The sequence below is a fragment of the Pipra filicauda genome, unplaced genomic scaffold (genome assembly GCF_003945595.2).
Source record: "Pipra filicauda isolate LSUMZ 115617 unplaced genomic scaffold, ASM394559v2 scaffold84_size4826128_pilon, whole genome shotgun sequence".
NCBI lineage: Eukaryota > Metazoa > Chordata > Aves > Passeriformes > Pipridae > Pipra > Pipra filicauda.
The window spans coordinates 3409695-3431409 of NW_024105031.1; the positions used below are offsets into that span (position 1 = coordinate 3409695).

Sequence of the window (21715 nt, forward strand, 5' to 3'; positions counted from 1 at the left end):
TAATGACAACCCCCAGAAGAAGGGGTGCTCCACTGGGGATGACCTGGTTAGAGGTAGCCCAAGAATTGGTAACTACTGGTCGACAGTTGGGGGTCTCTGATACAAGTAGTGTTAAGCAAAAAACAGATATCAGGAGGGTAGGAGAGATCCGAAAATCACCTTTGCCAGGTAATCGTCAGCAAAGTGCAACACCCAGTGAGCGAACAAGGTACAGTTTGTGGGTGGAGGGTATCGAGAAAGGAATTCCTCGAGAAGTGATGGATAAACTACCCACAGCTAATTTGGAACACTTGATAAAGCAGTGGGATAAGATCAAAGAGCGTGAGTCACCCCCTGGGGGCAACCCTCTCCAGGAATCCAACACTGTGGTTCCCTCAGCTCCATCAGAAATCAGTTTAACCAATCCCGAGCTGGGAAACGGGACTCGCCGCTCCCATTAAGTGAGCCGGGGAGCGGTCAGTGGGTTTATATGAGAAGGCTCACAGAAAACAACCAGGGAGATATGGTGATCACTTTTCCTCTCGGCCCTTTTAAATCTTTGGTTACATTCCTGGTGGACACGGGTGCACAGGTCTCAGCACTCCAAACTGAAGCTGCTACCCAGTGTGGCATTAAGCCAGACAAAAAAAAAATATGGGTAACCGATGCCTTTGGCAAATCCCAACCCCAATACACTGCTCGAGTAAAATGCTGGTTACCGGGAGATGAGACAGCCACAGAAACTACCATGATTGTGGGGCCACTACCAGCTAACATCCTGGGGTTAGATTTATTAAAGGGTCGAGCCTGGACAGATGCCAGAGGGAGAGAATGGGTGTTTGGTCTCCCATCCCTCTCTGTCCGTCTGTTACAAACCGCTCCAAGTCTGCCTCCTTCCAAAATAACAAACGTAAAACCCTACCCACTCCCTTTAGGGGCACGTGAAGGAATTGCTCCAGTAATTGCAGAACTGCAGGAGCAAGGAGTGGTTGTCCCTACACACTCACCATACAATTCGCCGGTATGGCCTGTTCGTAAACCTAACGGAAATTGGAGGCTCACAGTAGATTATCGACGGCTCAACTCTAACAGTGGCCCCCTGACAGCTGCAGTACCAAACATAGCTGAGCTGATTGCTACAATTCAGGAGCAGGCCCATCCAATTCTTGCAACTATTGATGTCAAAGATATGTTTTTTATGGTTCCCTTACAGGAGGCAGACCAAGATCGTTTTGCTTTTACCTGGGAGGGTAATCAGTATACCTTTACTCGCCTACCTCAGGGATACCGACACTCCCCTACCCTGGCCCATCATGCACTCGCACAGGAGCTGGCTCAAATTACTCCTGAAGAAGGAACTAAGGTATATCAGTATATTGATGGCATATTAATTGGTGGCTCCGATGTTATACCAGTGAACCAGACCCAGAAAAATATTATCACTCACCTAGAAAGTCTGGGGCTCCAAATTCCCACAGAAAAGGTACAGCTTGCCTCCTCCGAAGTAAAATTCCTAGGTATATGGTGGAAAGGAGGAGCAGTGTGCATCCCTCCTGAAACCTTAAACACCCTAGAGCAAGTAAAGATGCCAGAGAGTAAAAGAGAGCTCCAGCATGTTTTAGGTTTGCTGGTTTTTTGGAGGAAACATGTGCCAGATTTCTCCATTATTGCTCGTCCCCTGTATGACCTGACACGAAAAAAAACAACATGGGAGTGGACCCCCATGCATGAAGAAGCCCTGAAATTACTAATCTTTGAAGCTAATGTATACCAAACTCTGGGGCCCATACATCCCACAGATCCACTCCAAATTGAATGGGGATTTGCAATCCACAGTCTGTCCATACATATGTGGCAGCGGGGACCTGAAGGTCCCACTCGCCCCATTGGTTTTCTTTCTCGCAGCCTAAAAGATGCTGAAAAACGATACTCTGCTTGGGAAAAAGGCCTGTTTGTGGTCTGTTTAGCCCTGCAGGAAGCAGAAAAGACAATTCAACACCAATCAATCATCCTGCGAGGGCCTTTTAAGGTTTTAAAGCCAGTGATATCTGGAACCCCCCCTCCTGCAGGGGTAGCTCAGAGAGAAACAGTCCGGAGATGGTATGCACAAATTGATCATTACTATCACTCTCGTCAAATAACTGAAGGAGCTCCAAAAATACTCCAAATACAAGAACAATCTTGTAAGCTACCTGATTCAAACCCTCCTCCTTCCTGTATAAAACCTGCTCCCGCTTTTGAACCTCACTTAAAAAATGTTTGGTTTACAGATGCTTCTGCCAGACGAGAAGGAAAAGTGTGGAAATATCGAGCCGTGGCCCTACATGTTGATTCAGGGGACAGGGTAGTGACAGAAGGAGAAGGGAGTGCTCAGGTCGGGGAGTTAGTAGCAGTATGGAATGTATTTACCAGAGAAGCAGACACTGAAGGAGACACATACATTTACACAGATTCCTATGCAGTATTCAAAGGATGTACAGAATGGCTCCCTTTTTGGGAACAAAATCAATGGGAAGTGAATCAAATATCAGTGTGGCAACAAGAAAAATGGAAAGAGATCCTAAACATAGCTAAACAAAAAACATTCCTTGTGGGATGGGTTGCTGCACACCAAACAGATAACAACCCCGCTCATCTGTTAAACAATCAAGTAGACTCACTGACACGGTTAGCTAAGATAACAATAGAGGGAGAGGGACAAAATTGGGAACGTCTGTTAGAATGGTTACATGTAAAAAGAGACCACTCAGGAAACAGAGATCTGTTTAAAGAAGCAATCAGTAGAGGGTGGCCAGTTACCAGGGAGCTGTGCAACACAGTGATCTCTGCCTGTAGTCTATGCCGCACCAGGTTGAAAGATCATGATCCACTGAAAGATCCACCCCTGCACCTGAGGGATAATAAGGGATTGTGGGATACCTGGCAGGTAGACTACATTGGTCCTTTCAGAATTTCTTATGGAAAACAATACATCCTGGTTGGGGTAGAGATAATATCAGGATTAACCCTGGCTGAAGCTGTGCGACGAGCCACGGGAGAGAATACTGTGAAAACTCTAAAGCTATGGTTCAGTTATCTACCCAAACCAAAGTCTATCCAATCAGACAATGGGAGCCATTTCACTGCCGGGGTGGTACAAGAATGGGCCCGAGAAGAGGGAATTCAATGGACCTTCCACACTCCATATTATCCACAAGCAAATGGTATTGTGGAACGTACCAATGGGCTCCTAAAGCGAGCCATAAAACCTCATAACCCTGAATGGGCCTCCAGAGTTTCTGATGCAGTAACCAAAATCAATAGCCGATGGGGAATAAACGGTTGCCCTCGAATTACAGCATTCTGCCCCGAACCCCCCACTATTTTACTGAGGGAAAACAAAAGTAAAGATCCTGTAAAACCACTCCATTATCCAGGCCAACCCGTATTAGTAAATCTACCCTCTGTGGGACAAGTGCCACTCACTCTGAAAACCCTGGTTAACCCTCATACATGGGTAGCCACAGATGCTCACGAGAAGGACCATCGAATAAACACTCGATGGATTCTTCCTTCTTTTTAACAATTGGTCCGCAATGGGCCAGATTTGTTCTTTTTGCAGAAACCTACCAGCAGAAGAGATCACACCACATGATACCGATAAAGCCTTCTGCTGCTGTTATCATTAGTTCTCATTATCCTATGACAACATGAAATGACAACAGAACTGAAGAGTTATACTGTTTTTTTTACCACATTGGTTGTTTGCATGTGTTTTATCTTAAAAATGTCATGATCCTAATAGTTTTGAACCTACCACAAACATTGTGTTTGTGTTCCCCTACTCCCAAAATTACTTGTATTAAGGATTGTTAACTTGTTTGTGTAGTTTTCCTGAGATGTATTGTTAGTTTAATTATTGCCAAGTTTATTTTGTCTTTTTAAATATCTAAACTCAACCAAATATAACCTGGGAGTTAGTACAAGTATTCATGCATATTTGAAATCATACAAATATGTATTATATACGTTAGCCCTCTGCCTTGAGAGGCATTGAATTTCATATTTGGTTAAATTTAACAAATAGAACTAAATTTAGGCCCAAAGAGAACATAAGAAAGCCTTTTACCAGCTCCCAAGTAACTCAATGTTTTTGATGTATAATTTCAAGTATGTATATATGTTTGTAACCTTATTAATGTTAAGAAATTTGATTGTAGCCTATTACTCACCCTGATCACTCACGGGGTGGAGAGAGAGTAGCTAATACAAATTAGCTTACTATTTTATTATAAAGTTGTTTTTTTGAGAGAGGAGAATTGCAGTGCATTGGGGCTATCTCTTCCTTTCCTTTACTCTTCTGTCTTCCTGTTACGAGAAGCACCGCCCACAAAGAAGATTCACAGAGAAGAAAAAAAAATCATTGAATGCATAAATCACGGGGTGGTGTCAGAGACTGAAACAGTTAATGATTTATGCATTCTGGGAGACTTCTACAGGCTTTTGACTTTCTGGTGGGCAACTGGGCCCATCCCCCCCCCCTCCTTCAGTGCAGAAGATGTCAAGACCCGAAAAGGCGGGAAGAGCTGAGTTTGCCACGCCCTCCTCGTGGACTCCGCGCCAAAAAAGGGGGACGCCAACCTATGGGGACGGCTCCCCGCCCTGGGGGAGGTGCTAAGTATGTGAATTTTGACTGGTGACTTTGGGGTTTTGGCGGGGGTTTTTGCTTTTCCTTCTCCCCCCACCGCCTGCGGATCAAGACATCGCTGGATCCAGTGGGCGGTGATTATCTCATCTTCTTTTTTTTCTTGCTCTCCCTTACTCTCACCCTGTCTTTCTCTCCCCTATGCATTTTTCTCCTCCCTAGAAAGGTTACAGCACCCGAAAATGTTAACTTACCTACTGATTCAAAATTGTTAAAATAAATCTTATCCATATATGTTTTCATACACCGATTATTTAGTGTTGTTTCGCTGTAATCCACCCCAAAGGAATTTTTGATGGAACCTGAGTTACCCCCCTCTCCCCTTTTCCTGGGGCGGGTCGTAACACGTTTCATGCTGGCAGTCACCACAAGGTTTTTAGTCAGGAAAGGCGTTTAGCAAAAAAGTATATCACAGAGTTCTAACTTGAAACTTTTTACCTTTATTTGGATTCAAGAAACAGAAGTAATACAGTTGGTTATCTTGACACAAGCAATCTACACCCAGAACCGCTGCCTACTTTTTCTATACAGCCTCCTAAGGCTACACAGTATTTTCCCGGGTGCTGGAACACATTTTTGCAGCCTTAATTCAACAACAAAACAATTTAACGCCATAAAAATCCCATCTGTATCCATAAGGGACACCAGAAAGGCAGACAGGAGCGTGTGACAATCCATGCCTATTCTCTATTATCCTCTCACCTAGGAAACAGCTAAATAAAATATTTATTGCAAATAAAATATTGCAATTTTACTCTGATTACGTGCATATTAACAGCAGGAATCAATACCAAAAGCCCATAAAGGTAATGAAGTTAACAGACTTAGCACTTTAACAATAGTATCACTTTTAAAAGCACTTGTTTGAGGAACATTAGAGGTTCAAGTGAATGAAGCAACAGCTGGAACCAGCTGTAACACAATGACCTTCTCCCAAATGATTTTTCTCATAGGAGTTCCATAAAGTCCACCTTTGCTTCCATCACAAGTGTTAGGGCAATGCTAGCAGCATTCAAAAATCATCCTGCCACCACAGGGCAACTGGGTTTCTTTGCAAACGATTTTATGCCAGTGACTGGCCAAGGCACAGAGGGCACAATGTACCAGTCATGAGGCATTTTTGAAGGGGACTCAGTGAAAGGATGAAGGGCAGAGAGGAGATTGTGGTGAGCGATGGAGGCAAAAGTTCAATAATGCAGGCCACTGCTCAGATGCACTAATTTAAGTCATACAAAGCTCCCAGGACTTTTTCTCCTCTCTCTATACTTCCCAGCCCCAGCAAACAACTGCTCCTGTCTCTGACCCCTGGGGTTCTTATCAGGCCAGACTGAGCCCACACAGTGAATTTATGTAAGCACATACAGATACCACATGGCAATATCTCTTCAACATCAGTCTACCACACCTTTTGCTTCTGTCCTACCCAGCCGTTCCCCGTGATCACTTACTCACTTCAGTGCAGAAGGACTGAATGCAGAGGCACTGGTACTGCAGCATACCTGCACCAGGGAACGCTGCACCATGTAGGCTCTGCAGCACTGCTGTAACACTTACAGAGGAGAGAGGGGACACCGATTTCTATTCCTGCAGCCTCATCAAACTTTTCTACTGCAAGCACATTACTCAATTCCAAATAGGCTGGACAACAGCAAGATTGCTGCATGAGGAAAAACAGGGGGAAGAGAAGAAAGCCATGAGAAAGAAGGTCAAACCACAAAAACACAATTAAGAAAAGTCCAAAGAGAATTAACTAACCAGACCCTGATGCATTCTGTGTGAAAAGTGTAGCCAGAACTGGGTGAGACTCAGGTATCCACCTAAACCAACACTTGGTCTCTGAAAGCAGCTAGAGCCAGTAATAGAAGGCAGACTATTGCCCTAAAGGCAACAGAAACCTCAGCTGTCTAGGTCCACCTCCATAAAAGCCAGACTTCTAATTTTATACAATCAGGACTTGGACTACAACCAGAGGCTAAAATGAAGGGGAAATAACAAAAAACCTTTTAGAACCAAATGTTTATCTAAGTGTGAAGTTTTTGATTACTTCCTCCATCTCTGGAAACAGAGGACCTTATTTCCACAGCTTGCTAGCAACTGAAGTGTACGTGTCCCCCACCCTAAAAGGCCAGATTTGTTAAACTCCCAAAACAAAGACTCAGTTTAAGCAATATCATGTGCATCCAGATTCAAGATAGAAGAACTAACGCTTTTTCGCATTTTCTTGAACCCTCCCCCCAAGTTTATTAAGGAATTCTGAATCATTAGAGACAAGAGTAGTTCAAAGTTTCATGTGAAAGCTGAAATTTACTGCTTGGTGCTGGCTCTTGGCATCTTAGGATAAACTGAAAAGAATTCAAAGCACAACAATAAACTGAGAGGGGATGATTACATACAGGAAGATGGGGAGAGCTAACTACAGTATGTGGTGTGATGCAGCATCACTGGTGACGGCATGAATGCGAGTGTATCATGCCTTGAGGAAGACAAATTAGGGTTAGAGTTACTCAGCGCAAATAAGAAAGTGAATATTTAAATATCGGGAAAAGCTTAGCTTTGTAAGGAAAAGCGATCAAAGGCATTTTGTGGAGCATGTAACAAATACCAGGCAAGCCAGTGGAAGTAGTCATCATTTTTCTTTCTAATGACGAAGCTGTCTTTGATATCCAAGCCAAGAGCTGATACATATCACCTTCTCCAGAGTTAGTAGCAATCCTGCCTGTGGTCAGCAATCCCAGGTAAGGTGTGTGCCTACACTGAATATGTAAACTAAACTGAATTTCAGCAGAAAGGAAAAAAATCAACTTGAAAGTGCCAAGCTCTCAAATACCACTGAAGGGACTTATTCCCCAACTCCATGCTCTGCTTCCCAGCAATAGCTTACTCATTCTATAAACCTGTTGAGAAATCAAAATCATAGATGACTTTTACAAGGCAATCTCCAAAGACTAAATCAATTTATTTTATGAATAAGAAGGTATGCTTAACAAAGAGCATGAATTGCAGATTTGAGTTCAGTTGGAGAGTTCAAACAGCAAAGAACACCCTACACGTGCAATTCAGCTCCGCTCTCTCCTTTCTCTATCCTGCAAGCAGTTTGAGACCAGTCACTCTACGACACTGCAGCGAGGATCTGGCTTTGATGCTGTCCGCACCAGAATGCTTTATGCTCAGCCAAGACTACAGGCAGCAGCAGCAAAACAGACCGAGGAGCAACAGGGAAGGCAGAGGGTGACACGTTTATCACCCCAACTGCTTACTACAATAAGTAGTACTGAAACAACAGTTATACACCCAAGCGATAAGTCCATCCCCAGCCTCCACAAACTTCACCGAACAACGCTAACAGATAGAGACAATAGGCAAAGGATGAAATCCAGGAATTTTTAAAAATCATGTTACACACTTTGACTGTAGGCTCAGCTGAGACCAAATAACACACCTGCATGATTTAAGTCACCCAGCTCGGGATTTTAAGGATTAATAATCTGAAGTCTGCAGATGTATTATATATTTGCCCAAGAGAAAAAGTGCTGTCACCCTTTGTATGACAATGATAATTCTGCTTCCAAAGTTCCCTACTCCCTTCCGGTTTTAAACCAATTTAGTGGGTGAAGCATAGACAAGAGCAATCACGGGACACATTTATTACAATCTCCCAAATCATTTTCATAGGCTAGACCTGTGTGCATGTATATCTGATACAAAGCTGGCATGCTTCACTTGAACTTAAACAAAAGTAACGCATTAAGAAATCACTATCTGGTGGCCATTGCATTAGCGCAGAGAAAAACTCAAATCTCAGTTCTCTAAACTCAGAGATTTCAGAGGCAGCACTGGAAACCCTGCATATAGAAAGTACAATGTGAGTGCAGAATCAACACCGGAAGAAAAACCTTATCTCCAAGTGGCTGCCAGGTAGTACTGATTTAATTTATCCTAATCTATATAAAACAAACAAGTGCATTTATTACAAACAAGATAACTTCTTTAAGCAGTAAGGCAAACTAATCTGTCTTTCAGTTGCTGGCAATCATGCCGTGCTTTCTTTGTCCTTTGCCCATGGAAAACCAAACTTGTTTCCCACTTCTGAAATGTTCTTGCTGTCAAAAACCATGTAATTTGCAAAACAGATCTAGCTCCCGGCCCAAGAGCTGGGGGGAAACAGGTTGATGTGGACTTGACCTCTCATGATGGTGATGACATAAGACATTACAAAACCAAAATTCCCAGAAAAGACTCAATTACCAACAGACTATCAGCTCCTCTCTCACAGCAACAAGGAAAAGCAGTTCTCCTTTTCTACAGTTTTAAGCTTGTTCTTTGGTGAATGTCCTATCTCTTCTCTGACTCTGAAGTGTGTTCCTCATTCTGAGAAGAAAAGTACCTGCTGTTCATGTTTACATCAGCATTGTGTTAGTAGCACAGGCACACAGTGATATACAGAGATGGCACACACTTTCCTTGCTTTTTGTGTGCATCATTCACACTATGCAGCACCAGATTAGTTGACCTTGAGCAACAGGAAAAGCATATTGGGGGCAGAATACTGGCAGAAATACTGTTCTGGATGACCTGTTGAACCTTCTTACTTCCCTTAATCCCTGAAAGGAGGCTTTCCTGTCTCTCACTCTACAGCTCTTTGCTATTGCTACAATAAACAACCACATTCCAGAATGACGGTTATTTTTTTTTAATCCCTGCATAAGTTTATAATACAATGGCTTCAGGGCAGGAAGTCTTCATTTTACGCCAAAAGAAAGCACATGTAGGCACAGTTCACTTGCAGAACAGCAAATTTATTGTTCTCAAACATACCATAGACCTTCTACAACCTAAGAAAAGGCATAGAGAGACCTTGACCACCACACTTGCTAGCAGAGTCAAGTTTTGATGAGAAGTCAGAAAGATGCCTCAATCCTCCACCACAGATTTTTCTCTCTGTTGAGAACGAAACCTCTTCTAGTTTTAGGACAGTGCAAATCTCACATATCCAAGGAAAAGAGCTTCCCTCTGTATGCATTCACCTACGGCTGAGGTTTGCAAAGTGTTACCCTTCTTCATGAAGGGTCATTCGGTTGGAAGCTCTTATCACTGTGGCTAACAAAAACAAATTTAATTTTGATGGAAACTTAATATTTCTTAAGTCTTCATTTTACCATCAAAACAGAAGACAAATCCAGCTGAGCCAACCACATGAACACTCGGGCACTAATACTAAAACGTCAAATGCCAGTCAGTTACTGCAACATGCACTGCTTCCCACAGACACACATTCTCCAAATCTCATGGCAAGAAAGCAATTGCAAGGCTTACAAATACACCCCAGCATGTCAGCAATGCAAAGAAAAACACATAAAACTTGAGATCAACTGAACCATAGACATTTTTAGTATGTCTAGTATAGTATAGACTAGTATCACCGCCAGCGTTTTGCAATTGAAATGAAAAAGCCAAGCATGGCTGCTCCTACTGCCACAGACTTCATAAATCAAGAGCATTCACAAATAATTAACAACAACAACAAAAATCCATGTCTATCCACTGAGACCTGACAAATTTTGATTCCCCATCCAGAACATCTACTGCCTAAAGGGGAAAAGTCTCAGCAATCTTCCAGCACACAAATAAATCCAGGCTCTCACACTACTCCTTCCCATCCCCCTGCCACATTAATTCAACACTCGCTTGTGCTTCAGCTTTCTCTTTGTTTAATTTTGATTTCCTACACTTTCCCAGCAAACCAGAGAGGTGCAGCTGTTCCAGCCTCTCTGGAGAAAAACCGAAGCAAGACGGCAACCCACGTACACACACTACGGACCTGGCAGCGCAGGGTGGTCGTGGTTGCTTTTCTCTGACCACCAAGTTTCCAAACTGTTCCGATAGAGGTTTGCACTGGGCAAGACTCCCATCCACGACCCCAAGTCACATGACTCTGCCTCTCCCGATTCCATGTGAACATCCTGGCGGTGGACATTCCACAGAACACGGGTGGCACCAGATCCTCTCCGCCTCTGCGGTGCTCCTGACCCCACCACCTTTCACCTCCGCCGAGCACAGCCTGCCCACACACGGCTGCTGCCGCTCTGCCATGGAAGTCAAGCCTTCCTTGGCACGGGAACACCCAAAAAACTAAAATCTGGGCCTAGAGCTAGCAGGATAGCCCCCTTTTTTATTTTCTTTTTTTTTTTTTTTTTTTCCCCAAGCATTTTCATCCGAATCCCAGCTCCGGGATTCCCCCGAAACCCCGGCTCGCCTCAACAGAAGTTCCACGGGGGTGTGTGTACGACGGGGAAGTACACTGCTCGAGCGTGACCCGGCGCACCCGAAACAACCCCAAACCCCAACCCACGATCCGGGGAGGGCGCGGGGCGCCCCGGGCGGGCGCTGGCACCGGGATAAAAACCGGGCGGGGACCATGTGGCGGCGCGGCTGGAAAACCGGGGTGCGCCGGGGCTGCTCCCGTGTACGGCGAGGTCAGGGGGCAGCGCTGACCCACACCCAGCCAACATAGACGAACAGAGACATATGTAGTTGTATAAATATATATACAGGAGAAGATGGCCCCCGTCCCGCCGTGGCTGAGCACCGGCAGCAACTCACCGCTCAGGTAGTTCGTCCACTTGTACAGCACCCCCTCCATGCCGGCCGGCCCCCGGCCCCATGCAGCGCGGCCGCCCCCCGGCGGGGTCACGCCGCCCGCCGCCGCCGCCGCCGCCCGCGCCCCGCCGCGCCTTCCCCGCCACCGCCCAGCGCCATCGCGGGGGGGCGCCCGCCCCGCCCGGCCCGCGGCGCGCCCGCCCCCTGCCGACGCCACGCTCCCGGCGCAGCGCGCGCCACAGCCGCGCAGCCCCCGAGCGGCCCCGCGGCGCTACGTCTGCGCAAACCGCTCTGTGAATCGCGGCCCGCGTGACCGGCGGGAACGGGGAGCGCGGGGGGACGGAACAGGCGCGGAACGCCCAGAGCAGGTGGCCGCCCGCAGCCAATCGGAACGCGCCCTCCGCGCGGGCACCGCCCAATGAGCGGCCGGCAGCGGCCGGCTCTATTGTGCGAGCGCTCTGCAGGGCTCCCCCGCTCGCCGGCGCTGGGACTGCCCGGACCGCACGGGCCCGCCCACCCCTCCGCTCAGCCGAGCCTGCCGATTGGGCGAGCTGGGGGACGGATAGAGGCGCGCCCCAATGGGCGGTGGGTTCTCCCGGGGTCGCCCTGATGCGAGCCAATCAGAGGGCGCGCCGGGGGAGCCGGACCGCCGGGAGCGCTGAACGCCGCTGCCACGTCGGACCGACCGAGGGACTTGGGCTGCGACTACGGCTGCGGTTGCGGGATGGCGGCCCGGTGAGCCGAGGGGAGGTGGCGGCGATGGCGGCGATGGCGGCGATGGCGGCGGCGCTGCTGCGGTCTGCCCTGCTGTGCGCCGCGCTGGGCTGCGCGGGCGCGGCGCTGATCCCCCCCGCCGACGTGAAGGTGGAGGTGCTGCACAAGCCGTTCATCTGCCACAGGAAGACAAAGTGGGGGGACATGATGCTGGTTCACTACGAGGGCTACCTGGAGAGGGACGGCTCCATGTTTCACTCCACGTAAGTGCGGTGCGTCTCCGGGCGAGCTGGTGAGCGAGCTTGCCTATATATATATATATATATATATATACACATATATATATATATACATATATATATATACATATATATGTGTGTATATATATATATAAAAATATATATGTGTGTGTGCGTGTGTAAAATGGAATCATAGAATGGCTTGGGTTTGAAAGAACTTTTAAGTTCCCTTGAGACTTCCGCTCGACCAGGTTGCTTAGAGCCCCTTCCAACCTGGCCTTGAACACTTCCAGGGATGGGCCATCCCATATCCCATCCCAAATCATTGAATCATAGAATGGCTTGGGTTGGAAAGGACCGTAAAGATGATCTAATTTCAATCCCTGCCATGGGTAGGGACACCTTTCACTAGACCGGGTTGCTCAGAGCCCCATCCAAGCTGGCCTTGAACAGTTTCAGGGATGGAAAAGAGAAGGCTTTGGGGTGACCAAATTGCAGCCTTCCAGTACCTGAAGGGAGCCTACAGGAAAGATGGAGAGAGACTATTTAAAATACAGGGGCATGTAGTGACAGGAGAAGGGGGGATGGCTTCAAGCTGAAAGAGAGTAGGTTTAGGTTACATATTAGAAAGAAATTCTGTGAGGGTGGCGAGGCACTGGGACAGGTTGCCAAGAGAAGTTGTGAATGTCTCATCATTGGAACTGTTCGAGGCCAGGTTGTATGAGGCTCTGAGCAGCCTGGTCTAGTGGAAGGTGTCCCTGCTGCCCATGGCAAGGGAATTGGAACTAGATGATCTTTAGGGCCCCTTCTGGCCCAAGCCATTCTATGATTCTGTGATTTAAGTGCGAGTTTTGCTATGTGATCTCAGCGGTTTAATAGGTCTTGTTCTATGCACAAATTTTCTGGTTTCTAAAGCAAACTTCTAGGTAAAAAAAAAAAAGTTATACGTGGCCTTCCACTACGGGCAGCACAATAACAGCTTTTCATTACCGAAAGGGTATTTTTCACCTACTCCCGACCAGACAAGTCAACATAAGAGAACCACAGTAATGCAAATAGGAGGAAGAGCCACAAATTCGAGGGAGTCTGCTAAAGAGTCTGCAACGACTTGCTAATGCTGGATGTCCTGTAAAACATCAACGAAGTGTTAATCGTGGGAGACAGCAAAATGCTCACGTCTCTGCAGGCTGTGCCTGAAGGCTGTTTATGGAACATATTAAAAAAAAAAAAAGACAGTTTTGCATGTTTATGCTCTTGTAGACAACTCAACTAAAATCTCACTAATTTTCTCTTGTAGTTAACCTGCCTCTAAAAGAACTTCCAGTGACACTCTTAAGTTTTTGCTGCTGACTAATCTCTGTAAGTGCTCTGTTTTCTTGTTAAGCACCTTTCCTGCATGACTAGTAAGTAGAGCTTTTAAATTCTCTGTCTGTCAGTAGAGTGAAAGTAGTCCGGGTTGTACCATCTGGTTAAATTGGGTCTCCCTAATTAAAACTTGACTATTTTGCATGCATTTGTTTCTGTTTTTTCTAGACTATCTGTTGTGTAGTTATTTTACCGTTTGAGTTTTTTCTAACAGGTTTTTTCGAAGAGGCGAGGCTGGTACTTCTAAGCATGTTGAAAGGTATATTGTAATCATGACCAGGCTGGGTCTTGGTTTGCAATGTACCGAAGAGTATACATGGCCTTGATTGTAGATTTTTAAGTAGAAATGTCCTTCTAGTCTGATCAGTTTCCAAGTGGAAATAGGTGAGCAGGGAAGTGAAGATGGGGATCCAGATTGCTCAGTGTTGTCATAAACACACCGTGTAGATGTTATTTTATTTCTTTCTGCTTCTCAAGGAACCTTGCAATTATGCAAAGTATAATTTTAAAGACTTTGAAAGTCTAGGTGTTACAGAAATGTCAGGGTGCCGAGCAGTGGTGTGGTTTTGATTATATATCTATGTTATAAGCATATTCCATTTGCTCCATGTGCCTTTTATAGGACTAGATGTTTAAATAATAAGTGTTTTATTCCTTTCTTTTCTAGTCACAAGCATAACAATGGTCAACCTATGTGGTTTACACTTGGCATAAGGGAAGCTATCAAAGGCTGGGACAGAGGTTTGAAGGACATGTGTGTGGGAGAGAAGCGGAAGCTAACTATTCCACCAGCCCTTGCCTATGGAAAAGAAGGGAAAGGTAAAACACCTGAAGCCTTTCCCATACTTCAGTTGCTTTTAATCTCTGTATTTTACTGTTGTTCTTGGCCTAAAAGGGTAGCAAGCTTTCTAGCTTTCCAGGCAGATTCCATTAAGTAAGAAAAATTGATGGAGTCAGGTGTTCTTTCTCTCAAATTTATTTTCAGCAGAAATAACCAGTAAGTCATTATGTGGTGAATGCAGAGAAAAAACCCCCCACAAGAAATTGATGGTAGCTGCTGTGCTGTATGTTCCAAGTGTCTTTTCTGTTAGTGCTGTCCTCAATAGTGCTCTGCTTTTTCTTTTTTTTCCTTTGCTTTTTTTCCCTTTTTTTTTTTTCAATCAAGTGGAGGTGGTTTACTAGGTAACACTTGGCTTTTTGGCTGTTGCATCTGTTTTTGTGGTAATACTTCTTGAATGTGCATGTGCAAGCCTCATTCTTGCTTGCAGGTTTCTTTTAAAACCCTAAGAAACTCCCTGTACTGCTGCCCAACCAGTTTTTAGCTGATACAGTGAAAAGTCACTATTTATTTATCCATATAGGGACATTAATTCTTTACCTCTTATAGCTGTTTTCAGTGTGGGCAGTGGTCCCTGTTAACCATAGTAAGATGTGCAGATGCATGAGCAATCACGTTGCCACCTGCTGAAAATGTGCTGAATGGTGTGCAGACAGGTAAAAGCGTTTCTTGTAGGGTTTTCTCAACCTGGCTACTACTGATGGTGTTTGGGAGTTTTCCTTTCAGTGTTTCCAGATTCCTGTTTTAATGGGAGGGCAGATTTGGAAGGTACAGTTAAGCAAGTGGCATCTTGAATGATGCGGGAAGGCTCTGCTTCTGCCTTACAGGGTCTGTTTTAGTTAACTTTTTTCGAGCAAATATTATAACTATTTTTGTCACGACAAGAGTTGCCACAAAGGACCTGTGGTAATGCAGGGTTTCAACGCAGGAAGGATAAATGTCTAGGATCATATAGTCCATCCTGCTAATGTTGTCTCCGATTAACATGGGACTGTTATAGGTGTGAGGAGTGTTTGCGTGTCTGTATCTTCTGACAAGTAGGGCTGAATGCAGGCTAAGTAGTCCTCCATATTACATCATGCTAAGTAATATTCCATACATACAGCATACTCCATACCCTGCTTTCTTGAAATACCCTTTAAAAAATATTTTTCTAGAAGCCTTGGTTTGGGATTCAGGACAAAGTATTAGAAGCAATAATCATGTTTCTAGTAGAGAACAGGAAACTTGTGGTGGTCAGCTCGTTGCCTGTATGCAGGGCTCAGCTGTAAATTTTTCTACAAAAAGATATGAAATACTGCAGTGCTCACATAGTCATCACAGGCCTAATTGCTCTGATTCATATGTAAAGCACTACAATTATTCTTCAAAGACTTGCGAGCCTCACCTCTGTGTGTAATGCAAGAAGGTTAAACAAGTAAACGGTGCTAACTGCTGTAAGAAACTACTTACTTTAGGAAGACTTTGAAATATTTGAGCATAATTATGTTGCTATTTTCAATTATGCCCTTGAAGACAATTATTTCATTTTCTTCATGCTTTACTCCAAATGCAAATAATTTCACTAGCCTCCCACCTTGCTTGCTTTCTGACTCATCATTCAAGTCAGATGCCTTTTTCTGTAACACTCAGAAAAATGACCTGTGTCCCAAAATCTGATCAGGGCACTGTACCCTGTATTTCCAGAAGTTTCTGCGCGTTTATTCATCTCAGAAATCTACAAGCTTGTTTGTTGCTGCAGCTCAGAGTATATTTAACAGCATAGCTCCAAAGTAGATGCTGTGGATTAGTTTTTTCCCTATATTCTCAAGGGATAGGAATATTTTTTGGGGTGCTGCCATCCAATATAGAAATATACTTGGTCCTATTCAATCCCTCTCTATATAAAATGGCAAAGTGATGTGCTAAAAGGTCTTTGACAATACTTTCAGCCATCAGCATGAGGGCATATCACACCCCTGTAAAAGCCAATGCCTAATGAACTGAAATCCTTGAAGGGTGGTGGCAGTTGGGGGGGGTGTCTGTGGCACTATTAGGAAGTTACTGGTCTTCTCACCTGCATCAAAAATGACATTGTGACAACACTTGCCTTTTGGTCAGGTTTATGTACTTAGTTTCTGCTGTGTGTTTGGAAATAGCTCAGTGCCTTGTGCAGCAGTCCAGAGATAGCTGTGGGATACTGGCATCATTGCTGCCTTTCTGTCTTTCTCTGCAAATGAGTTTTTTTGCAGTGGCAGAATAGCAGATACAGGGTGTCAGTTGGCAGTGGAGAGGAATTTGGAGCCTGGCAGGGTAATGGTGTATTGGGAGGACTGAATTCTCTGTTCTTGCTGCCCTGTCCATTAGTCTTGGCTGTAGCCTCCCGGGTTGTACAGTCTCCTTTACTGTTTACCTCTTCAACTGGCTCTGGCCATGAAAAAATTATTCAAGAATGTTATTTAAGAAACTTGTGATGACAATTGCTGAATAAGAGCTCACATCAACACCTGGTGGTCTCCAGCAAAAGTAGTTGCATTTAAAGTTGTGTATATGCTGTAAGGGCTGCTCAGAGTCCAGGCCACCGTCTGAAGTGGTTACTGTTATCACTGTTACAGATGCTTATCCATGTTAATTCAAATTGCAGGATGCTTTGAAATAAGTAGGATTACTGGAACATTGCTCTGATGCATGTGGCTTTTGTATGGCACTGAATATGTAGTTGTTTTTAACTTTTCTCCATTTTGGGCAGGAAAAATTCCACCTGAGAGCACATTGATTTTCAACATTGACCTTCTAGAAATTAGAAATGGGCCACGGTCTCATGAGTCATTCCAAGAGATGGATCTTAATGATGACTGGAAACTGTCCAAGCAAGAGGTGAGTGGGTTACTCTTCTCTTGTGAGCAAATCTAACAGAATGGGACAGTGAAAAAGAAAAGATAGGCTTAACTTGATCCTGCTAGAGAAGTATCTATACACGAGTTAGATTTTAGTTACTGCTGTGCACAGAGCAACTTAACAAGCAGAATGCATACTACTTAGTACTTAAGGGAATTATTTATTGGGTGATGGACAGTTGAGGTAACGAATGAGTTGTTAGCTGATACCATTAATGCTGAACTGATACCATTAATGGTAAGACACTCAAAAGGCCCTTGGTGGCCAGGTGGTGATTAGTCATGTGGGGAAGGGTGAGCCTCTGTTCTTCTCTGGAGATGACTTTCTTTGTTGCTTGCCCTACAATTCTCAGCTTTGTTTTTTTGCCTTTCATGCTTTTGGCATTTTCATGTTGGTGCCTTTCTTACTAAATGCCATTCCTTGCTCAACAATTAGCTAGCTCCTGTCTGTGGTTTGCCTTTCTTGATTGGCTTCAGCTCACATACTTATTTGTACCTTAACAGTAGACTTTTTCAGTAAAACTAAGCCAAGGGTGCGCATCTGTGCTGCCACTACTCTGAGCCTTGCATCCTAGTGAAAATTCTGGACTCCAAAGGGCTTCAAAAGGAGCCTTGGTAAGCTGGAGCATAGGCACATGACCCATGGGTGCTTATGGGAGACTTGAGTGAAAGAAAGCATCATCAGAATAAAGCCAGACTTCAGGGCTTTTTGGAGTTAATTGCTGATTTATTAATAAACTGGAATTAGAAGTTCTGCTGCTGTAGGGCAGTCCTGTTTCACTGCATTCACTCTATGAAGGACATGTACTCAGCATTATTCACCTTCTGTTTGCCTCTTATTTTCAGTCTTCTGCTTTCCCAATGTGCAAAATTGATCCATGAGAACCTAGTATAAACAACTGAGTTCTTTTTGAGCCTGGTACAGTTTACTAGACCCAGAAGGCTAATCATTTGTACTATGCATCAGACGTGTCAGGGTGCCTAATAGCTGTGTATTGGAAATGTAAGCAATAAACCTAACAAATACCACAGTGTGAAATTAATAAAACAGCCCTGAAACATGGCCCATTTATCCGGCTGCTAACAGTCCACTGTTACAATTCTCATACAAGTGGTATCTGTTTCACAGGTGGGTATGTTGGTATTGTTATTCTTATAGAAGGCTCTGCAATTCAGAACAGTTGGAATCTCAACAGTTAAACTGTAGAAACTGAGTAAAAATAATCTGATTTTGTTCAAAACACTGCTTACCATTAGTAATTAGCTTAGTGTAAGTAACTGTTCCAGAAGTCTGTTTAAAAGCTACCTTGACTCTTTGTCATTCAAAATTTTGAGATGTCTACAAATCATTTAACATAGTTCCCATTAGAGCAGCAAACACTGAGGTTGTGACAGATTTCTTTATGTATTTGGGGCAGCTGTTTACATCTTCTGGTTTGTCAAAGTGCTAGGATATGGAAAAGTTGTTTTGGTCTCTGACCAATTGGCAGCTAATAACTTCTGCCTAGCTATTTATAATTTACTGTATAGACATCAGATGACAAGCTGTCCTGGCTCATTTTTCAGTCAGGTACCATAAAGCTATGGCAGCAGATTTGCTAGTTTACTGTCACTTCTATTACTAAAGACTCTCATCACTGATAGGAGCTGCAGAATCAGTCAGACAAGTATTATTCTGGCAGTGGCACAGGAGAGAAGGTATCTGTTATCTAATACTACCATCCTGAACATGGTGGCCCTCTCTTACACTACAGTCATCAATTCTTGCATAAGCCTAAAAGTGTTATCTCTCACCTTTTGTCTGATAGGTGAAAATTTACTTGAAGAAAGAATTTGAAAAGCATGGAGCAGTGGTAAATGACACACAGCATGATGCTTTGGTTGAAGACATCTTTGATAAAGAAGATGAAGACAGTGATGGGTTTATATCTGCAAGGGAATTTACATACAAGCATGATGAGCTGTAGAAAAGGGTGGCATAATTTTTTTGGACACAAATAGCAGTGACTTAGACTGTCTGGTTCTCCTGTCATCTTAATTCTGTGTTTTGGAGTTGATGATTGCTGTTGGCTAAGAAACACTTTGTTTATATAAAAGAGAATTTCTGTTCATTATGTATGACTGTTTTAAACTGTTTTAAACTATTTTAAAGTATGAAAATGTACCTCCTTTTATACAGCAAAGACTTGCACATCAGTATTTTTTAAATTTTGTATTAACTTATTTTTCAGAACTGAAACAAACTTTCTAGTTATCAAACATTGTGAAAATCAAAATCCAGTTCAGTGACTTTCTGTGATTTGTTTGTGTGCCAAGATCACTTTCAGCAACTACTTTATGTATAACTTCTAGTCTGTGTCTTAAATACTTGACCTTCCTTCTTGTGTGTCACTGCTTAAAAAGCAGTGCTGACCTCGGGGGTTTTTCCTGCAGATTTTAAAAGGATGTACTGGAAGGCATTGGCATCTCTTTATACAGCTGAGGAAATGGTACAAAGCTGAATGAGAAGAATGATTATCCTGTGCTGATTTTGCCCTTCTGAAGGGAGAGTGTTACCACCCATGCCAATAATTGTCTGCATTTTTTGTTAAATTATGTGAACAAGGCAAGAGTTAAATGTCAGACTTTTACTTCTACTGCCAGCAACATTCTAAGAAATGCCTGTAATTTGGAAAACAGCAAATTATGCTGCAGTGCAGAGGTAGGTGGTGTCCTTTAAATGTACACACATTTGTTTTGAAACTCAGAGTTTGCATTCATTGAAAAAGATCACACCTTTCTCCTCACAGTTGGAGGGAGATCTTACAAGAGGAAAAGTGTATTGACAGGAGGATCAGTATGGCCTGAAGAACAATTTCCATGGGCTTGCCTGCTTTGCAGCTGCATGAGTTGCAGAACTTGTTTCATTGCCCCTTTGCAGTATTTTTCACAAGTAGCACACAAGCGATGTGAATTTTAAATAATAAAGTGAATTTTTAGAAAAACAGGGGCATGAAGTAAATGTTGTGGTGCTGTGTCTTTACAGAGATGGTGATCATGAGGATTTCAAACACAAAATGGAATTGTTTGAACTGGTTTTTGAGAGGAAGAAATGTTTTGCAATCATCCATGATTTCTTAAATGAGAGGGCAAGGCATCTCAGGGAAAGAATAGCCTGTATTCTGATACCACTAACCTATGGGTCTATGAACACAGCATTGTACTTGGAAAATGTTGCCCAGAGCTATGTAAGGACATGAAGCAAATCCAGCTATATGATCCTGAGATTGCTGCATTGCACTAATCCTTGACTACTGCCAAGTGAGACTCTGCATTCAAGGTTCTCAATGCTGTAGGTGAGTTAGATGTTTCCCTGCCACCTAGTGTTGCAACTAAGTATTAGAAGACTGCTTCATTAAACAGAGTTCAATTTATGGACATTACAGATTGCTGTCAGTAGTGGCTTGTTTTCTGGGGGAAAAAAGTGTCACTGAAGGTATGCAGTGGTGGGCTGTTTTGTTTTGTTTTTCTTTCAGCATCTGACATTTTGTGGCTGTTGTTCTAAATGACAAGGAATTGTAGCAATGTATTTTGTTTTCAGTAATCTTATGGTATTTTTCCTCAATGATACCGTCTAGTTTTCTCACACCCTTTTATACTTTTGCTTCTGTGGCAGTGAGTTTCACAGTAGAATAGTGTAGGAAGATATTTCCCTTCAGTTTTAGGCTCATTGCCTACCCTGATTCTTTTATTGTGAGGAAATAATGAATAATCATTACCTATTTAGCTCTTCTTACCATGCATGGTTTTGCATAATGATATTTTTTTTCTCATCACTTAAGAAAATCAAGCTTGCCTGACTTCAGCTTGCCCAAGGTTGCTTATGTGTTCTGTGCTGAGTGTCTTGATTTCCCCTGCAGTCAGGAGAGTATTAGGCACCTGGGGGCAGCTCATGTCATGTGTGTTTTATTGGGATAGATGCCTTAGCAAATAGAGTTTCCAGTCTCTCTCCATTGACTACGTGGGAACCTAGGCCAAGGAGGGCTAATAGGATATGAAGTTGATCCTTAAGGCAGTTTTGCCTAGAATGTGGGAATTGGCAGGTACCCAAACAACCAGAGGGGAAATAGTCTGTGTGTGTGCTTCCAGGAATAGCAAAACTGATACATACTTTGGGTCTGTCAGTGTTTTACATTGTCATTTGCAGTGTTTAGCATGTTCTTAGAACATACAGCTGGGGAGTGAAAGCATAAAAGCATGAAATAAAACTTGGCACATGTTACTGACCAAATATATAAAAAGTTAAGCTTAACTAATGGGATGCCAGTATGTGACTTCAGTAAGGACCAGTTGTTTCTTTTGTATTAAATAGGAGTATGGAGTAAGCGAACGTTGTGAAATGTACATTCTCCTTGGATTTTTAAAGCATTTCATAAAAATAACT

The 21715-nt window shown here is 43.7% G+C and overlaps 2 protein-coding genes across 2 annotated transcripts in view; one reads left to right on the plus strand and one right to left on the minus strand.

The window, feature by feature from the left end:
* Positions 1 to 11420, minus strand: part of PLEKHA8 (pleckstrin homology domain containing A8) — a 33155-nt gene extending 21735 nt beyond the window's left edge. Inside the window, exon 1 of the mRNA XM_027723785.2 lies at positions 11264 to 11420. Within this exon, the coding sequence (XP_027579586.1) occupies positions 11264 to 11303 (40 nt within the window). The 5' untranslated portion in view covers positions 11304 to 11420. The remainder of the gene's footprint in view (positions 1 to 11263) is intronic.
* A 433-nt stretch (positions 11421 to 11853) lies between these two features.
* FKBP14 (FKBP prolyl isomerase 14) lies at positions 11854 to 20714 on the plus strand. Its single transcript, XM_027723821.2, has 4 exons — positions 11854 to 12237; positions 14246 to 14397; positions 17145 to 17272; positions 19101 to 20714. Exons 1-4 carry the CDS (start codon positions 11870 to 11872, stop codon positions 19257 to 19259), a joined length of 807 nt encoding a protein of 268 aa, XP_027579622.2. The 5' UTR covers positions 11854 to 11869; the 3' UTR covers positions 19260 to 20714.
* Positions 20715 to 21715: the final 1001 nt, after the last annotated feature.

What these genes read in the sequence shown, in the direction of transcription:
- FKBP14 (XM_027723821.2), top strand. Translation starts at nt 11,870, where the DNA reads ATGCGAGCCAATCAGAGGGCGCGCCGGGGGAGCCGGACCGCCGGGAGC. An exon ending in CTATGGAAAAGAAGGGAAAG is followed by an intron (nt 14,398 to 17,144) that starts GTAAAACACCTG and finishes CATTTTGGGCAG; the next exon opens with GAAAAATTCCACCTGAGAGC. An exon ending in GGAAACTGTCCAAGCAAGAG is followed by an intron (nt 17,273 to 19,100) that starts GTGAGTGGGTTA and finishes TTTGTCTGATAG; the next exon opens with GTGAAAATTTACTTGAAGAA.